This window comes from Falco naumanni, chromosome 3 (assembly GCF_017639655.2).
Source record: "Falco naumanni isolate bFalNau1 chromosome 3, bFalNau1.pat, whole genome shotgun sequence".
NCBI lineage: Eukaryota > Metazoa > Chordata > Aves > Falconiformes > Falconidae > Falco > Falco naumanni.
The window spans coordinates 3,386,785-3,403,434 of record NC_054056.1 but is presented as its reverse complement, the minus strand read 5'-3'; the positions used below and the strand labels follow the sequence as shown (position 1 = coordinate 3,403,434).

The following is a 16,650-nucleotide window of genomic DNA, read 5'->3' as shown; positions in this document are numbered from 1 at the left end:
ACAGACCTGTCAGTCCGCTGGGAAGTTACAGACTTGGGCACTAACGCCATTTCTACAGCTGCCGAGCTCCGAACCAACCCGCGTTTCCCTGCCAGAAGGAACAGCACTTGGAGCCACTGTCAGGGCTGCTTTGTTTCCGAACAAGCAGTGTTTCACCTCATTCTGTCTCCTCATTTGCCATCCCACAGCCCAAATCCCTGACAAACGGTGCTGAGCGGCTGGGTCAGTGCTACCTGACAGCGCAATCCCGCAGGCAGCAGCAGCCGCCACGCTCGGAGGGGTTCTCACGTAAAGATGCCCCTGCCACGGGGCGGTGAAGTCCCCCAGGCCCTCCTGACAGATCGAACTGCTCACACCAGCCCATCAGCCTTAAGTTAAACTTCTAAAACGCTTAAACCGCTCACCGCGCTTTCCCAGGTGCTCGTTGCGCCGCAGACCCCGCAGCACACACGTAAGCAAAGAGGCTTTAGGTCTTTAGGCAGTTATTTATTGTTAGGGAGACCGGCTGCGTCAGCCTCCACGTGCCGCTACACGGGCGTCCCCTCGCACTGCGCCTGCTTCTCCTCCTTTGCCGCTCTCGCTCTTGCTCGCTGCTCTCTCCTCTGCTTTAGTTTCTCAGGTGCTTTCAGCTTCTGCACCTCCTGAAAAACCTGCCGGAGGAGCACAAGGAGGTGAGAGGCAGAGAAAGACAGAGCTGCCTGCTGCTGAGCAGAGCTGCTCCACCACTGCTGCTACGGACCCCAGGTGCAGTAACTCCTTCCTGCGTGCTCCCTCCGGGCCGCCGGCCAGCCCTGCTTGCAGGGTACCATTCCGAGTATCCCGCGACAGCCACCCACACTTTGGGTTACAATTTCATTGGACTGAAATTTAGGATTTATAGACTGAAGGCACATCCAGCTTCTTGATCATACCCGGATACACTGCACACAGCTGCTACACCAGCGTATTTAGAGAAATGACAGCAGGCAGTGGGTGTAGCCACGTTTAGCCCAAAGCTGCCATCCTGTTTGTCTCACGTATTAGTTCCCACATCAGACTTTGAATAAAAGCTGGTTTGAATCATACATTTCTGAGCAAACCAGCAGCACAACCCGACGTTCTCAAGCACAGTAATGCTGCAGCATGTGCATCGTAGCCCACTATGTAACTGCCTTTTGTGGAGCTCTTTGCCTTTCAGGGTGAGGTTATGCATTTCTCTATAAACATCATCATCTCTTAAAATTCAAACCCTTAATTAAAAGCGCCCACCCATCAGTCTTTTCTCTCTTAACTGCACCCTTCTCTAAAAAGGTTTTTTTCTACTCCAGCTACGTGGTGCTCTCTCCAGACCGCTCCGTACCTTGAGACAGAAAGCCTTCTTCACAAGCCAGCGCTTGGTGATCCTTCTGCGGTAGGGAGCGGGCAGGGTGTACTTGATATTCAGCTGCTTGCAGGTGTTTTCAAAGGTATCATAGCGGACACGGCGAAGATACGTAAGTAGTTTCTTCCGGCGATCTATATCCATCAGCATGCGACGACGGTTACTTTTATCCTGCAAAGGACTTAACGTTCACTAGATTGCAGACAGATTATTCTTCCATTCCAATAAATTACTTAGAATAGACCAGATTATGGCTGGAAGGAAACAATCAGGTTAAGGACGGTATCTTAGAGCAATTTTTCTTGGCAGACACTGCAAGTGCATTAGGTCACTACAAGATCTGAGAAGGCTTAATTTGCTTTTCACTGAAATTGCTTTCTTGATTTTGTGCCTCCACCTTCACCTTCATCCCCCAACGCTGAAGGCTGCTTTCAACTTGTACACAGGTTCAGGCGGTGACAAAAGCTGCAGCGGCTTGGAGGCAAAGGCTGTAGGGAAGGCCTGCTGGCTAAAAACTTCACTTCCCCTGAAATGTATTGTTCCAGAAATAACACAGAAGCACCTACCTTTGTTTTTCCAGAAATTAAGTGTGAAAATAAAGTGTGACTTGGCTCTGTCTGACTGTTTGAGTCATATCTGCGATGCTTCAAATTTCAGCTCTGAATCCAGGCAGCTTTAGGTAGGAAAGCGGTCATTATGACATTAACACAGCCCTGTCTGCTAAACATTTTCATAGGCAGAACAAAGAATACAGCCGTGAAGTGATAACATTAATTATATTGAAAACTAAGCAGTGAAGCCACATCTGCAGCATGGATAAATTCAGCTAAACTCTGTTCAAAGGTATCTGCTCAGCCATTTCCACCAATCCAGTAACAAAAAAAGAACACACTCCACATTTCAGCTAGTCAGAATGTAGCTGTGACTGAGCCAGCAGTTTCCCACACTGGCACAGGGAACCGTTATAACTATTTCATAAACCTTCTTAGGAAAGCCATAATCCCCAGAATTAAAATCCTTTTGCTCTAAACTGAGAAAACAACCTGAACAGCTGCTCTCTCAGACGTGTGGGCTCAGATTACTGATAGTTACCTTGGGATGCTGCTGAAGATGTTCCTCGTAGGTGCGTATCTTGGCAGTCAACATAGCAACTATAAAGAACAGGCGTAAGAAGCCAAGTGAGAGCAGCAGGTTTCCAGGGTGAGACAGTATCATTTGCACTCCCTTCAAATTGCCAGCTGAGGACTGCTGCTATAATGGGTACCCACTGCGCCACAGCGAGTATTACCACACAGCCCTCCGCGTAAGCGCAAAACAAACCACAAAACATAACCTACATAATGAGAGTCAGAACTATTACTATTATGAAGCTGCTTAATTAAGAGGCTAAAATTTTAACAACAGATCATATAAATTTATCTGTAAAATGCCTCTTGTGCTCACTTAATTGCTGGTGACTTTATATTCATTTCACTTCACTTGGTTTAAGCTTTGGAGGAACAAACACAGATTAAGAAGTTCTTTCTAAAAGCAGCAGCCAGCTCTTTGATTTCAGGCTTTGGAGAAAGGTGCTGGCGGCATCCCGAGAAACTGAAGCCCTTTATTAATGACAAAGGAGTGCATCGTGGTCAATGGCAGTGTGGCCTTCATCCCTGCACTGTCCCTACGCTGTGCTTCAGCCAGAGCGCTCTAATGCACAGGGAAATCTGAGTTCTACAGCTACATCTAGTAGTTCATGGTAATGAATGCAGTGCAGTGCTACATGTCATACAAGCGCTTCAAGCGGAATAATGCACACTCTGCCTTTGAGGAGTGGATATGGACTAGGAACTTGGAAAGCACCCTAGATGGCATCTGCCAGTAAGTGCATACACTGCCTCTGCAATGCTCCCAAACCTCAAACAGGTCCTCCAGGGCATGCTGCAGGCTACCTGCTTCTCAGGTGCGCTCCTGAAGGAGATTCTCCTAACTGATACAGAAAACTTGAAGTGCTGGGGTGGGAATAGCTGAATAAAAGCAGAGATGTATCATCTGCCAACAATATCCTTCTACTTTTTTAACTTGCCTTGCACCTCAAAGGAGCCATTGTCGTTGGGAGACCTCCTGACCTTCTCCACCAGCTGCTGTGTCTTTATTTTCACCTTCTCCTTCTGTGGATAACAGAAAAGAGCTTGTCACTTTCTCAGGAATGCCAGAGGTCTGAGACACCCCAGCTCTCTTCCCCAATGCCCAGATAAAGGCTTTCTAATTAATAGCTTTACTCGGTGCCCATCACAAAATACGTAAGAAGTGCTGCACAGAAGGACCTGCTGCTTGCAGGACAGTGCTCAGAGTACAGCAGTGAAGCAGCACAAAAAGATCTTGGCTGAACACAGAATCGCCACTGTTGAAAGCAAGAGTCAAGGCATACCCTTCATCCCAAGATTACAGAAAAAGGGTGTTGAAGAAGCCCCGCTGCTCTCACGAATGGAGGAGAGAACTGAAGCTGATCTCACATGGCAGTAGCCTTTACTTTTTGCATCTTGTTAAGCTCACATGGTAAGCAGCAAGAAATGGTAAGATCTTTGTGCTACCTTATGATTTGCTTACTTTGTTTTCTGGGCATACAAAAAGTAAAAGTAATTTGAAGAACATCTGCCATCCAATGTACTGTTTTCTAGAACACAGGCCAACCATCAGCAGTAACATAACACAGCTCATCTCCCCTGTGATTGCCTAGTATTTTTCTTCTCTCATTTTAGTATGCAGTTATTACCATAAAGAAGACTGCATGATGAATTTTAAGACCATAACAGGACTTATCACTCATATATTTCATAGCTCCGGATTTGCAGTCACCAAGCAACACTTAAAAATAAAGTAAGTGAAGGGCATTTAACAATATAGGCATGTCTTACACAAATGTGCTCACTAAATCTTCCAGGTTTTTTTATGCTAGTAGAATGAAACTAACCTGGCTTGCCATTTCCAGTGACAACAGTCTTCTCACTACATCATCAACACTGCAAGGAGATTGCAGATTAGTTTATAGGCTAGAAAAAAAGTATATTTAACAACAGAAATGAGGTTAGGTTTTCAGAGCATACCAACTTTTCTCAGCTTTAATTTACTCTGCAAATTTACAGCCACTATCCTCCCCTCCCAAACCTGTCAGCCATGAACTGCTCCTTGCATTCCTAAGAAAAATCATGGCTGAGATTACAGAAGCATCAAGTAGTTTTGCTGCTGTGGAAAGCACAGTTATTTCAAATGATGATGGAAGTCTTATCAATTCCAAAAACACTATGTGTAAACTGGGTGCTGAAGATTAACCCCCAAGTAAGTGCTCAAGGACAAAATAATTAATTTAAACACCAGCTCCTTCAAAGATCCGTGAAAGTCTCAATTATGCCACTGGGGGCTCTCCATGCACCACACATGAGCTGCTCTGGAATCAAAGCATAAAAATGCTAAACTCCAGGTCCAAATTTCAGAAGCAGCCATGCATTTTGAGTTTTTTAACTACACACTCTCTACCACCTGAGTCCAAGAGAGACATATATTATTTCTAAGAAGATTATTTCTAATATTTCAAGATTATTTCTTTTTTTCTAGGGACTACAAAGTTCATAGAAGACGCAGGCAATCAGCACTTAATCTTACATTAGGTAAACAAAACCCTTACATGACGCTAATCAGTGACCACTTTTGCACATTTGACTTTCAAAATGACTTTGCAGTTTTTTGTGCTAAACTGCACACCAGTGACCACAGAGCACTAATTAGTTACTGAGCAGGTGGCAGCTTCCACAATATTGTGGTTGCGTGTGTGCGTAAGATGCAAATCTCTGAAGAGAACAATCATTCCCTTTCCTTGTATCATACCTATCTATTATTGGGACATTGGCATAATCTTTCTTCAGCATGGTGGGAGGAAGATCATCCAAATGGCTGGGGATGTCTACAAAGAGAAGATTAACATTTGAGGAAGAGCAGTACAAAGTCAGCGCTCTGATCATGCTTGCAAACTAGACCAAAGGAAACGAGTTGCAAAGAAAATAAGATTGTATGCTCCAAACAAGAAGATAGAACTTGAGAGATCAAGCTGAGGTGGCAGGAATTGCGTGACTAATATTGGGTCCAGTCTCTTGCCTTTAGCACTCTGGATTTACAACATGGTGTATAGTCCACCAAGATCAGTGATCTCTTGCTAACAACAACTGCTACTTTCCCACACGTTCACAACCTGCTGAACTTTCTGAGTAACTTTCGAGCTTGCAAGGAATTATTTCTAGAAGCACTGAACCACAAAAAGGTTAAAGGGACCTTGTGAAGTTTCTAGTCCAATCTTCCCTTTAAAGTGGACCGTCATCATTTCTTTGTCTAGCAAAGCCTTGAAAACCTCTGGGGATGGATATTCCACAGCTCTGCTGTGAAGCATGTTCCCATGCTGCACTGCCTTCCCAGTGAGAGTCCTTTTTCCTTTTGTGCCCAGCTGGAACATGTCCAAGCTGCTTTTTGGGACCATCCCTCATTATATTGTTTGGCACTACCAAGAAGCATCTGGCTCCCTCACCCTTGTAATTACCCATCAAGAAGCCGCAGGACTGCAGAATCCTGCAACAGGGATTGTATTTCCTCTCTTCTTATGATGAGCTCTGCTGCTTTAAAGTGAAACCCACTGATTTCTCCAAATACCCTCTCTTCCTGCAGCATTGGGGTACGACTCTGAAAACGTCAACCGTAAAACATTTTGCCACATGGTCCCATTAATCCTGACATACCTTTCTTCCTTTTTCTCACAGGTCTGGCGTAACATCTGGCTGTCTGAATAAAGGGACTGCAAGCTTGACGGAAGAAAACAAAGATTTATCAGACTTGTGCACACTTTTTTTAGCTACATACAAATGAACCACTGCTCAGTCTGTACTAGAAAACTGGTCAGAGTACTTAACACTCCAAGGTGATCGGCAGCCAGCCAGGTCTCTTGTCCCAAAGAAGCGTGGAACAGTTCAGTATGATTCTCACATGGGTGCTAGAACAAATGGCGAAGCTGTGCTGCTTCAGGGTGATCTGAACCCAAATGATGGGAAGGACAGAGCGGCAGGAAGAGATTACAGACGCTGTGCGGACAGTGCGAGGGCTCCCAGGCTGAACTGTGTTTGTTTAGAGGGTTTAACTTGATGAACTAATTCAAGTAATTTCATGGGCGAGTTAGTAGGGCTGCTCTGCACTACCCCAGCGGCTGAGCACAGAGGCAGCGGGACCTAGAGACAACCTTCAACCGGCACAGCTTGATACAGATGAGAATATTCATCGGTGGCCTGACTTGAACTGTTCTTTGACTTTTCAAGAGCAAGCCCTTCCAACCGCTCTTTCAAGGCCGCTGCTACTGGAACCAACACCTGCTTCAGATGGTTCACCCGCGCCTCAAACATGTTTTCAAGTACAGACGTTGCCAGTCACAGACCTGCCAGGGAGCTGTGTGCAGGGGTCCCCGCGCTGTCCCGGGCCGCGGGGTCCCCCCCTGCTGCCCCGAGCACATGGGCCGGTAACGGCCTGGCCAGCAGCCCGGCCAGGCCCCCAGCCCGCACCCTGGCCCAGCTCACGCCAGCTTCGCTGACAGACCCCAGGCCCCGGAGCCACTCCCGGGCGTCCCCGCCGTGCGCGGGGCAGGGTCAGCGGGCAGCCCCCAGCCTCACCACCCTCCCCAGGGCTTCGAGGGACGCTCCGGGGCCCTGCCCGCGCCCTGCCCCGCGAGCAGCACCCCAGCCCGCCCTGTCCCCTCTCAGGGCCGCCTCAGGCTCCTTCCCCCCCACCCCAGGCCACCCCCGACCCCGGGACCTCCCCTTCCCCCCTGGCCTCGGCTCCCGCCCGGCCCCGGCCCGCCGCCCTCCCTCCCTCCTCTTCCTCCGCCGGGCCCCGCTCCCCCATCCGCGCTTCCTCCCAGTGGCCTCTCCAGCGCGGCCGAGCTCCCCGCCCGCCTCACCGGCCCCGCCGCCGCCGCTGCCCAGGCCGGCGACCACGCCGCGGGCCGGCCCCGCCAGGCAGCGGCCCAGCACCGTCCGCAGCGCCAGCATGGCCGGTCCCTCACGGCCCCGCCGCCACGGGCGCCGCCATCTTGCCCCAGGCGCGACAGCCGAGCGCCGAGGCCGAGCGCAGGGGCCGAGCGCGGGGGCCGAGCGCCGAGCACGTCGCTGGGCAGGTTGCGGGTGGCGCCCCCCGAGCCCCTGGCGCGGCGGAGGGTCAGCGCCCCGCCGGCCACCCCGGGCCCGTCCCGCCGCACAGCCTCCGGGCCGTTCTCAGAGGGTCCCCGTTTATTGCGGGAGGGGAGAGGAGGGGCGGGAGGGGACGCACACAGCACCGGCCGGGGGAGCCGGGCTCCCGGCGGGTGGCCCCGGCCCCCCGCAGGCCCCGGGGTAGGCCCGGCCCCGGCCCTAGAACGCCCGGCAGTCGTGGAGCTCCTCGGCCCCGCCGATGCGGAGGCCCTGCAGCAGGGGGAAGGTGGCGGACAGCTCCTCGGGGCACCCCCCGTCCCCCGGGCAGCCCTGAGGCGCGGCCCCGTGGAACCACAGGTTCTCGTAGGGCTTGGGGCTGGGGCTGGGGTCGAGGAGCAGGGGCTGGGTGGAGCTGGAGCGCAGGTAGAGGCGGGGGGGGTGGCTGCTGCTGGCCCTTGTACCCCTCGCCCACCACCCGCGCGTACTGCACGGTCTGCCTGCTCCCGGGCCCTGGCGTGCGGGGACCCTCCTGTTGCACGTAGGGCAGGGGCGGCGCGGGGAAGGTGCCGATGGGCTCGGTGGTGGGCTCCTTGCCCCAGGTGGAGGGCTCCTTGCCCCAGGTGGAGGGCTCCTTGCCCCAGGTGGTGGGCTGCTTCCCCCCTGCCCTTTCGAGCACCGTGACAGTGGAAATGGTGGCCAAGCCGGGCTCCCTCACGCCGGGGATGTGCAGAGGCTCCTGGGGAACGGTGTGTGGTCACAGCCGGTTTGCAGGGTGCAGCCCCTCCTGTGCCACCCCCTTGCTGGCACCACATGAGGGAAGCTCCCTGCGCCCCTGTTCCCCATCCCAGCTTGGCCTCGTGCCCTGGGTGCCATGCCTTCCACACCAAGCAGTGCCTAAGTGGCGAGCAGGGGGCCAGGGGGAGCTGCCAGCTGGGTCCTACCTGCTGGAGCTCTGCTGGCACCCACTTGCCCAGGCTGCTGTTGGCAGGGTCGGGGATGCTGGGCCAGAACTGCTGCTTCACCCTGGTGGCCACAGGACAAGGGGACTCAGCGAGGGGGCCTGAAACAGGCAGCCCTGGGGCTGGTCTTGCTCCTGCCGAGCTCACAGTGGGACACCATCACTCCCTGCATCCACCCTGTCCCCCCAGCAGCCAGGCTACAGCCAGGGCCACCGCAGCCACCGGGGATGGGGACTCCCAGGGTGCTCTCGGTACTCACCGCCCGTTCTTCTGGAAGCAGATGAGCAAAAGGATGAACAGGACAAAGATCAGCCCCAGGGTCAGGAAGAGGAACTGGATTTCAGTGTCATCTGGAAGGTGGGCAGGGGAGAGGTTCACAGGGGGAACTGTGGTGGGGCACCTCTGGCTGTGCTGTGCCATGAGGCCAGGGTCTGGCAGGTCCCCTCCTGTCCCTATACCCCACGGGTGGCTGCACCCCCTCACCTAGCACCGTAGTCACCAGGGTCAGGCTGGTGCCGTTGGTGCTGCCAGCAACTGTGGATGCCATGATGTGCACTTTGTACAGGGTCGACGGCTTCAGCTCATGGATGATGAAGGAGCTGAGAGAGGGATTCACGGTGGCGCCTGGGGAAATGTGGGGGCTCTTGGCACAGCAGGGGCTGCTCGGTGGGTGCCCCTCACCTGCACGACCCCTTGGGTCTCTGCTGGTGAGGGGTCCTGTACGGGACCCACATACACCCCCTGACCCTCTCTGAGGAAGGCATGGAGTCTGCTGACATCCCCACCCAACACGTTGAGGCGTGGTGGCAGGCAGGGCCACGGTGACACAGACAGGACTCACTGGACACTTCTGCATCGCTGTTGGCCCAGAAAATGGTGTAGCTGGTGATGAAGCCATTCTGCATCTCAACTGGCACTGGGTCCCAGCACAGCTCGGCACTGGACTTGCTGATGCTTTTCAGGTGGAGCTTTGGGGCATAGGACGGTGCTGAAATGGAGCAGGACAAGTGACCAGGCGCTGTGCGGAACCGCTGCCTCAGGCTGCGGAACTGGCTGGGGGGATGCACCGAGTGGTGAGTCCCACTCCGGAGGTGTGGGCGTCAGGCCCTGCCGCACACTGTGCCCCTGTGGGCCTTGGTGCAGCTGAGAGCACCTTCAGAGGCGAGCCAAGGTCCAGCCCAGTAGGCTGAGCTCTGCCATGTAGCCCCTGATTTAGGGACATGGGGGGGAAAGGCTGCCTCTCCTTGTTGAAAGGCAAAGGCTGGGTGGGGGGGAGCGAGCCCCCGGGGCCCCGAGGGTGGCTGCTAGGAGCACACGTACCCTTCTGCTTGGAGTAGGCTGCGGTGTGGATGGGCACCCCTATGGCATCCTTGTAGAGGGGGTACACCGAGACGTCGTACCGCTGGAAAGGCTCGATGCCATCTGCAACCGAGAGCGGGGGGGGGGCCGGAGTCTGGGGGTCTGGCTGCCCAGACCTTCCCCATGGCACCAGCCTGCCTGCCCTGTGCCGTACCCCCGAGTGGATCCAGAGGAAGGAGGGAGGGTGTGGGGTGGGCTCAGGGCAATCGGGAGGGGTGCCAGCCCCCAGGTACAACCCCCCCCACACTGATGACCAGGAGGGCAGGGACCCCCCCCAGCAGGTCCTGGCTTACCCTGGATGAGGGCTGCAGTGGCAGCCCCGTCACGCTCCATCTGCCAGCAGGCGCTGCAGCGGCCGGGCTCCGAGGACACCCGCTGCCACTCCAGGACGTAGGCGTGTGGTGGGGCCGGCGGGGCCTCCCACTGCACCCAGAGGCTGTGCTCCCCCTTGGGCACAGCCCGGAGCCCGGCTAGGGGCTGACCTGCATGGGGGCATCCAGCCAGAATGATGGGAGAGGGGAGCATCCCTGCTGCATCGCCCCCCTGTGCCCCCCAACCCAGAGCCCACCCTGCTCCTCGCTGTGGCTGTGCACCCAGTGGGCAGCTCGGGAGCCCCTGGTCACACACCCAGGGAGGTGTCTCTCCCGCGGCGGGGTGAGGCAGCAGCACCCAGTTTGAGACCTTGTGGAGCTGCTGTGGGGTGCAGAGCCCCAGGGGGGCACGCAGAGGTTTTGAGGCACACGAGGTTTGCACTGCCCTCACCTTTCCTCTCCAGGAGGACGACCTCGGTTGCTGTCGACTCGCCGGCGGCGTTGTAGGCTGAGAGATAGACCCTCCTGGTCCCCATGGGTGCGGAGAAGTTGCACTGGGTGTGGGTGGTGTTGCAGATGGTGGGGGGGTCCCTGCCCCTCCTCCTGGGGCTCAGTGTGACGCGGTACCCTAGCACTTGCCCGTTCGCGTCCCGGCGCTGTGGGGCCTGGGTGCAGGCAGGGTGTGCGGGGATGCTCGGTCCCCCAGGGCGATGCCCCGGCAGCCCCCATGCACCCACCACCCACCCGTGCTCACCTTCCAGCGCAGCTGCACCTCCAGCCACCCACCTGCCCCGGCCGGCCGAGTGCTCCACCAGGCATCCAGCTTCCCTGTGGGGGCTGCAACAGGAGCAGGGTGGGCGGGGAGCTGGGAGGGGTGAGTGTGACCATGCTGCTGTGGCTGTGCCACCTCTCTGGGCAGAGGGGACCCCTGGGTGACTCGGCACCCACCTTTCTCATGGGTGGTGTAGTTCCTGCCTGGGCTCCACTCGCTCCAGTAGCCCCGTGCCGTGCTTCGCCGGCACCGCATCTGGAAGTGGTACTGCATGCCGAAGAGGAAGCCGCAGCACTGCGTGGTGCCAGACCGGCCGACGATGCCGGTGACCTGGTGGCAGCCAGAGCGAGTGCCGTTGGGGCACAGCCAGCACAGGGGCCAGCCCAGGTGTGGGTGCTGCTCAGGGTGTGCAAGGGGACACCTTGCTGCCCCCCTCCCATGTGGGCAAGCCGCTGCTCCCATTGCAGAGCTCGGAGTGGAGGGGAGGGTCCTGGCTCCTGCTCACTCCCGGTCCCTGGTCCCGCTGCCCCAGCAGCACTCACCAGAGCCCAGGCAGGCTCCTCGGCTGCCCTGTAGCGCAGCTCACACTGCAGGTCCATGTGTGCGTTGGTCCTCGCCACCTCCCAGGCCAGGGCCACACAGTCGGTCTGAAAGGGGATGGACTGGATGCTCTGCAGGGCCGGGGGGTCCAGCTTGGCTGGAGGAACAGCACGGGAGAGAGCTGGAAAGGTGCCATGGCAGGTGGTGTGCGGGGCAGTGGCCTCTTATGTGGCCATTGTTAAAGCCATCAGCCACAGCTGGGGTGCTTGCCTGTCCGAGGCGAGGGGTGAGAGATGGGGGAAACCACCCTGAAACATTTAGAATGATTTGTTGCAGGGGATGTGAGCTGGTGTGTGCCCCTGCCTGGGACACAGGGCGATGCTCAGGAGCACAGCATGGGCGCTTCTCTGCTGTCTGGGCTCCCCTTATGCAGGAAAAACAGATCCCACAGGACCCAGCGTCTGGTGCATGGCCAGGAAAGCTGTACATTTGGGACTTCCCAGGGGTGAGAGCCCAGCACAGCTGTGGTGAGCTCAGCTGGTTCATGGGGCAGCCCTTCCCCAGGTCCAGAGCAGGGAGGACGAGTCGCACCATCTGGGAAGGTTCCTTTTATAAATAGTCTCTAGGAACTGGATATATTATTAATAGACTTCCTGAATAAATGGGTAATCAATTGCTGGAGAGAGTTGTAGAGTGCAGCAGGTCAACTGATGGCTCATAACCCACCAGCACACGCCGCTCACTGTAATGCAGCTTTGGCACCTATTCATCCTGGCAAGCCATTTATCACAGGAACCTGCCCGTAAAAGATGACCTAGAAGTCTGACGTGCTTTAATGGCACTCTAATATGCCTCCCTTGCTGCTGCTGATCTTCCCTGGGCCCTGACCTCTGCGCAAGGTGGGTGGCTCTGGCCGTCACTCACCGACATCCATGGGGTCAATGCAGAGATGCTCTGACTCGGCTGTGCCCAGGGCGTTGGTGGCGGACACCCAGATCTCCATTTGCCGGTAGAGCTGGAGCAGCTGGCGCGGCACCGTGCAGTGGCTGTGGCCACCTTGCGGGGTGCAGCCTGTCACCACCTGGGTTCTGCTCCTGTGGCGGTGAGAAGAGTGGGCTTGCGAGTCCCTCCGGCGGAGGACAAGGCTTGCTGTGTGGTTTGGCGGGGGATGAGGGCCAGGAGAGGTGACCGGGGGCCAGACACCAGGGACCATGTCACCCCCTGAGGCTTACCCGGCACACTTCAGGGCGATGCTGGTGGGGAGGTGGCTGTTAGCTCCCTGCTCCCACTGGCACGTCAGCCCATAGTCACTGAGGTTCAGGACACAGCTGAGGTTGAAGGGCTTGGCGGGTGGGTCTGGGAGAGAGTGGCCGGGGAAGAGCCTGAGCAAAGGAGCTGCAGCCCCTTCCATGCCTGGCCGTGCAGAGCCCGGCTGCCACGCTACCGCTCCCCAAACCTCCCCTGCCTGCCGGGCAGCGGCGCTCCGGGACGAGCCCCAGAACAGCCTCCATCAGCTCTGGCTGCTGCTCCCACCCCAGCAGCTCTGCCCGGCTCGCCTGGGGCAGACACGTCCCAGGGAGAAGACGTGCAAACCCTGGTGCCAGGTTGCACCTCTGAAATGCATGCATGCACGCGTGAGCGACCCGTGATGGCAGCAGACTTACAGCCTGCCCTGATCTCGGCCATGCCGACACGCTGCTTGGTCCCATTCCACTCCACCCAGCACCACAGCTTGGCCTCTGTGTGGTTGAACTGGGGCAGGGTGAGGTTGGACACCTCTGTGCCCCCCGGGCCCCGGTGCTGGCTCCCGGCCACAGGCTCGTTATCCAGCATCCAGGTGATCCGGACCTTCCCCGGCTCCAAGCCGCGGCAGAGCTCGCTCTGGATGGTGCAGGACGCCGTGACGGCCGAGCCCAGGGGCACAACAGGTGAGCCCGCGGCCACCGAGGCACAGCCCAGGGTCCCTGTGGGCAGGAAAAATGTGTCACATCCAAGGCATGGCTGTGACGAAGCCACCTCAGCTGCTCAGCGCCAGGCGGGACAGAGGGACGAGTGCCTCTTCCCTTAGACGGGCCCCCCAGCAGCCGGAGAGGAAGAGCCGGGCGTTGGGCAAGGCTGCTGGCCCCATCCTGCCAGCGCCCGCCATGCCGCCGGCGCTCCTGCCCACCCGCAGCCCCTGTGTGCCACAGCCCTGGCACTTCGGGTGCTGGCTGCGCGGGGCCGGCGTGGGGACGCAGCTGCAGGATGGGATGGGCCCCACTCACCGCCCGGGCAGAGGAGCAGGAGCAGGGAGAGCTGCAGCAGGAAGGGTGTCCCAGCACCGCGCCTGGCCATGGTCTCCTCTGTGGCTTTGGCATCACCTGGAACGGACACAGCGGCTTGTCCTGGCGGGCCGGGAAGGGGCTGGAGGAGCCGTGCTGCCACCGTCACCGATGCTTCCTGCAGCAAAACGTCCTTTTGCCGTCAGCGGCAGCCTCTCCCCTGCAGCCCTTCTGCAGCGCTGACACCTCCGCCCCCGGGCTCGGCATCCCGCAGGCACCGGTGGGGAAAAGCGCAGCGGTGGGGCGTTCGGCGGGGGCCCCTCCGGCACCGCCTGCCGCCGCCGCTCGGCCCCGTGCACCCCGATCCCGGGATCCCGGGGCACAGCGCCCCATGCCTGGCCGCAGCCACGTGCTGATTTTATCTCAGGTATCTTCAGCCGCTGCCGGGCAGAGATTTGCGGTTTCAGGGAGGGTTAGCGCTGGGGCTTGGGGTGGCAGAGGGCTGGTAAGCTGAAAGAGGGAAACGAATGAACGATGGCAGCACAGTGGGGCTGGCCAGAGCTGTGGGGGCCTGCCTGTGTCCCCTCCGGCTGCACCCCCTGCCTGCTGCTGGCAATGGCCCTGGGTGCGGCGGCTGCCCCTGCACGGCCACCGGCTCGTCCTGTGCCCCGCACTGGTCCCGACTGTGCCCTTGGTGGTGCCAGGCACTTGCTCCAGGAGGGGCTGCCCATGCTGTGCCCAGCTCTGGGTGCCCACAGCTCCTCTCCCCCCTGAGCCGACATCCAGAGTGTGGGAAATGGGGGGAGCAGCTACCCCCACGCACCCAGCACATGCGGCTGTTGCAGGCAGGGGACAGGGCAGAGCAGCCCGCGGTGTCATAGACAAGGTGCTCAGCTGGACCCAAGCAACGTGCAACCCATCCCTGCCTCACCACCATCCCTACCTTGCCTCCATCTCTACCTCTCCTCCGTGCTTGATGCGTCTGGTGGCTGCTCACCGCCCGCTCCGAGCACCGGCCTCCGGCTCCCGGCAGCTCGCGGCGCTCAGCCCGTTTGCTAACATGCTGCTTTCACCGTTAGTTCCTCAAAACAAGTGCCGTTAATTGCTGTGACTCTCTGAAGAAGGTGATTGCAAAACACTTCCCTGAAGGCTGCGACCGCTTTGCTCACCGCAGGAAGGAAAGCCCAGCGGCACGCACACATCCAGCAGTGGGGAGCAGCACCCGGCCTGCCACGCTGCCCCCTCCAGCAGCTGGGACATGGCACAGTCGGGATGTGGCACAGCTGGCTCCTTGCTGCGACTGCCCTGGGGCCACGTGGCTGGGCTGGGGGACAGGGCAGGGGGACGTGGGCTGGGGGATGTGGGACCCAGAGGGCAGGAGACAAACCAGGCCATGGCTGCCAGCACAGCTCGCACCCCCCAGCCCGCTCCGGTGTCCTCACCAGGCTCTCACTGTGGGAGACTTGGCACATCCCTGCATCCTTGTCCCCCCGAGCTTCAGCCCTCTCCTGGGATGTACCTGCAAGCCTCACCACCCTGGTCCCTGGGGACAGCACTGCTGCACCTTGCAGCCAAGCCTGGGCTGCCTCCTAAAGCTCCCTGCAGAGCCCTGTTTGACCCAAGCTGTCCTTGTTCACAGTCCATCATGCCCCAGAGTGAGGGGACCCATGAGATGCCCCAAGGGCACCCCAAGACTTGACTTTCCCACTCATACCTCCCTGTGCCAGCTGTTGACCTGGGGTTTTCCCGCAGCTCCTTGCCCAGGGCCCTGCCCAGCTGCTGGGGGGGGCTCACTGCTGGGATGGTGGGCAGCTCTGCCCACCCGTGCCAGGCTGGCATCGCAGCCCTGGCTGGGGAACCCCGCATCCACGCAGACCGGAGCATGGGAGTAAACAGGGGATTGCCCAACCCACGACGCGCTTGCAGCCTTCGCAACGAGGTGGCTGTTGTGCAAACAGCTGTTTACTACGGGATTTGTAGCACGCGTTTCACCTCCAGCGGCGCATCACTCCGCGCTCACGCAACCCCACGCTGCAAACAACAGTGGGGCTAGTGCATCCCCCCACGCCACCGTACCCCGAGGCAGGGCGGCCAGGGCCATGGGAGACCAGCCTGGAGGGGACCCTCTCCCAGCATCACCTCCCGCAGAGCCTGGGGCTACCACCAGCCACCTCGCAGCCCCGACAGTCCAAGCAAAGGGTTTTGTCCCCCAAATCTCCCCTGCGCCCTGCTCGTGGGGATGGCGTGGGGGCACGGCTCCCTAGGCTGGGGCACGGGGCCGATTCCCACAGCCGCTGTCCCGGGGCGGGCGAGCTGCCCTTGCAACATTTCCCTGGGGTGTAGCAACCCCCAGTATTTTGGGACGGAAGCGTGCAGCTTGCAGGCTGTTTACCAGCCGGAGCTGGAATATCTGCGGGTAGCCATGGTGACGTGGGCATCTTCGTGGGAACCGGAGGGCAGGCGGAGCTGCAAACGCCCAGCTGGACACTGCTGCCCTGCCCTCGCCTGCTGCCCATGAGCCCCTGCCATGGTGGGACCCCCTGTCCTGCTGTGTGGAGGGGACCGGGCAGCCCACCCCAGTGCACGCCTGCCCCTGGCATGCTTTGCCCATGCTCCACAGGGAAAGGGTTTGTCCCCAAGGAGGCTCTGAGCACGCCAATCTGTCAGGACATGGCTCTTGGTGTGGCTTCTGGTCCTGTGCCTGGGGCAGTGGCCCCTTCTTGAGATTGGGGATGGAGCAGACATGCCCCATGACAGTGCTCTCGGTTCCCCTTTGGCTCTGAGTCACTCTCACAAGCCCACAGATCCCGTCTGTGGGATGGGACAGGGGGACAAGAGACAGGGTGCCATCCATGCAGGAGACCCTCAGCCAGAGCCATGGGTCTCTCGGC

The 16,650-nt window shown here is 58.2% G+C and overlaps 2 protein-coding genes across 2 annotated transcripts; both read right to left on the bottom strand.

Annotated features, from left to right (window-relative positions):
• Positions 1-471: 471 nt before the first annotated feature.
• MRPS15 (mitochondrial ribosomal protein S15) lies at positions 472-7,470 on the bottom strand. The gene is made up of 8 exons (XM_040587492.1): positions 7,329-7,470; positions 6,124-6,186; positions 5,225-5,300; positions 4,314-4,362; positions 3,426-3,510; positions 2,453-2,511; positions 1,340-1,531; positions 472-650 (listed from the first exon to the last, which is right to left on the bottom strand). The coding sequence occupies exons 1-8, from the start codon at positions 7,417-7,419 to the stop codon at positions 528-530; spliced, it is 738 nt and encodes a 245-aa protein (XP_040443426.1). The 5' UTR covers positions 7,420-7,470; the 3' UTR covers positions 472-527.
• A 215-nt stretch (positions 7,471-7,685) lies between these two features.
• Positions 7,686-14,884, bottom strand: CSF3R (colony stimulating factor 3 receptor). Its single transcript, XM_040587491.1, is given in 17 exon segments — positions 7,686-7,995; positions 7,997-8,293; positions 8,499-8,580; positions 8,776-8,866; positions 9,000-9,140; positions 9,358-9,504; positions 9,837-9,938; positions 10,169-10,357; positions 10,638-10,851; positions 10,941-11,023; positions 11,135-11,288; positions 11,501-11,655; positions 12,423-12,592; positions 12,731-12,854; positions 13,163-13,462; positions 13,763-13,937; positions 14,703-14,884. Coding segments are annotated over 16 exon segments (2,538 nt in total). The 5' UTR covers positions 13,833-13,937; positions 14,703-14,884; the 3' UTR covers positions 7,686-7,776.
• Positions 14,885-16,650: the final 1,766 nt, after the last annotated feature.

Excerpts from the sequence above, each read along its gene's own strand:
- MRPS15 (XM_040587492.1), bottom strand. The coding sequence starts at position 7,419 with ATGCTGGCGCTGCGGACGGTGCTGGGCCGCTGCCTGGCGGGGCCGGCC. Across the intron at positions 5,301-6,123 it reads TGTGAGAAAAAGGAAGAAAG|ACATCCCCAGCCATTTGGAT; the intron begins GTATGTCAGGAT and ends TTCTCTTTGTAG. Across the intron at positions 651-1,339 it reads AGAAGGCTTTCTGTCTCAAG|GTTTTTCAGGAGGTGCAGAA; the intron begins GTACGGAGCGGT and ends CTCCTCCGGCAG.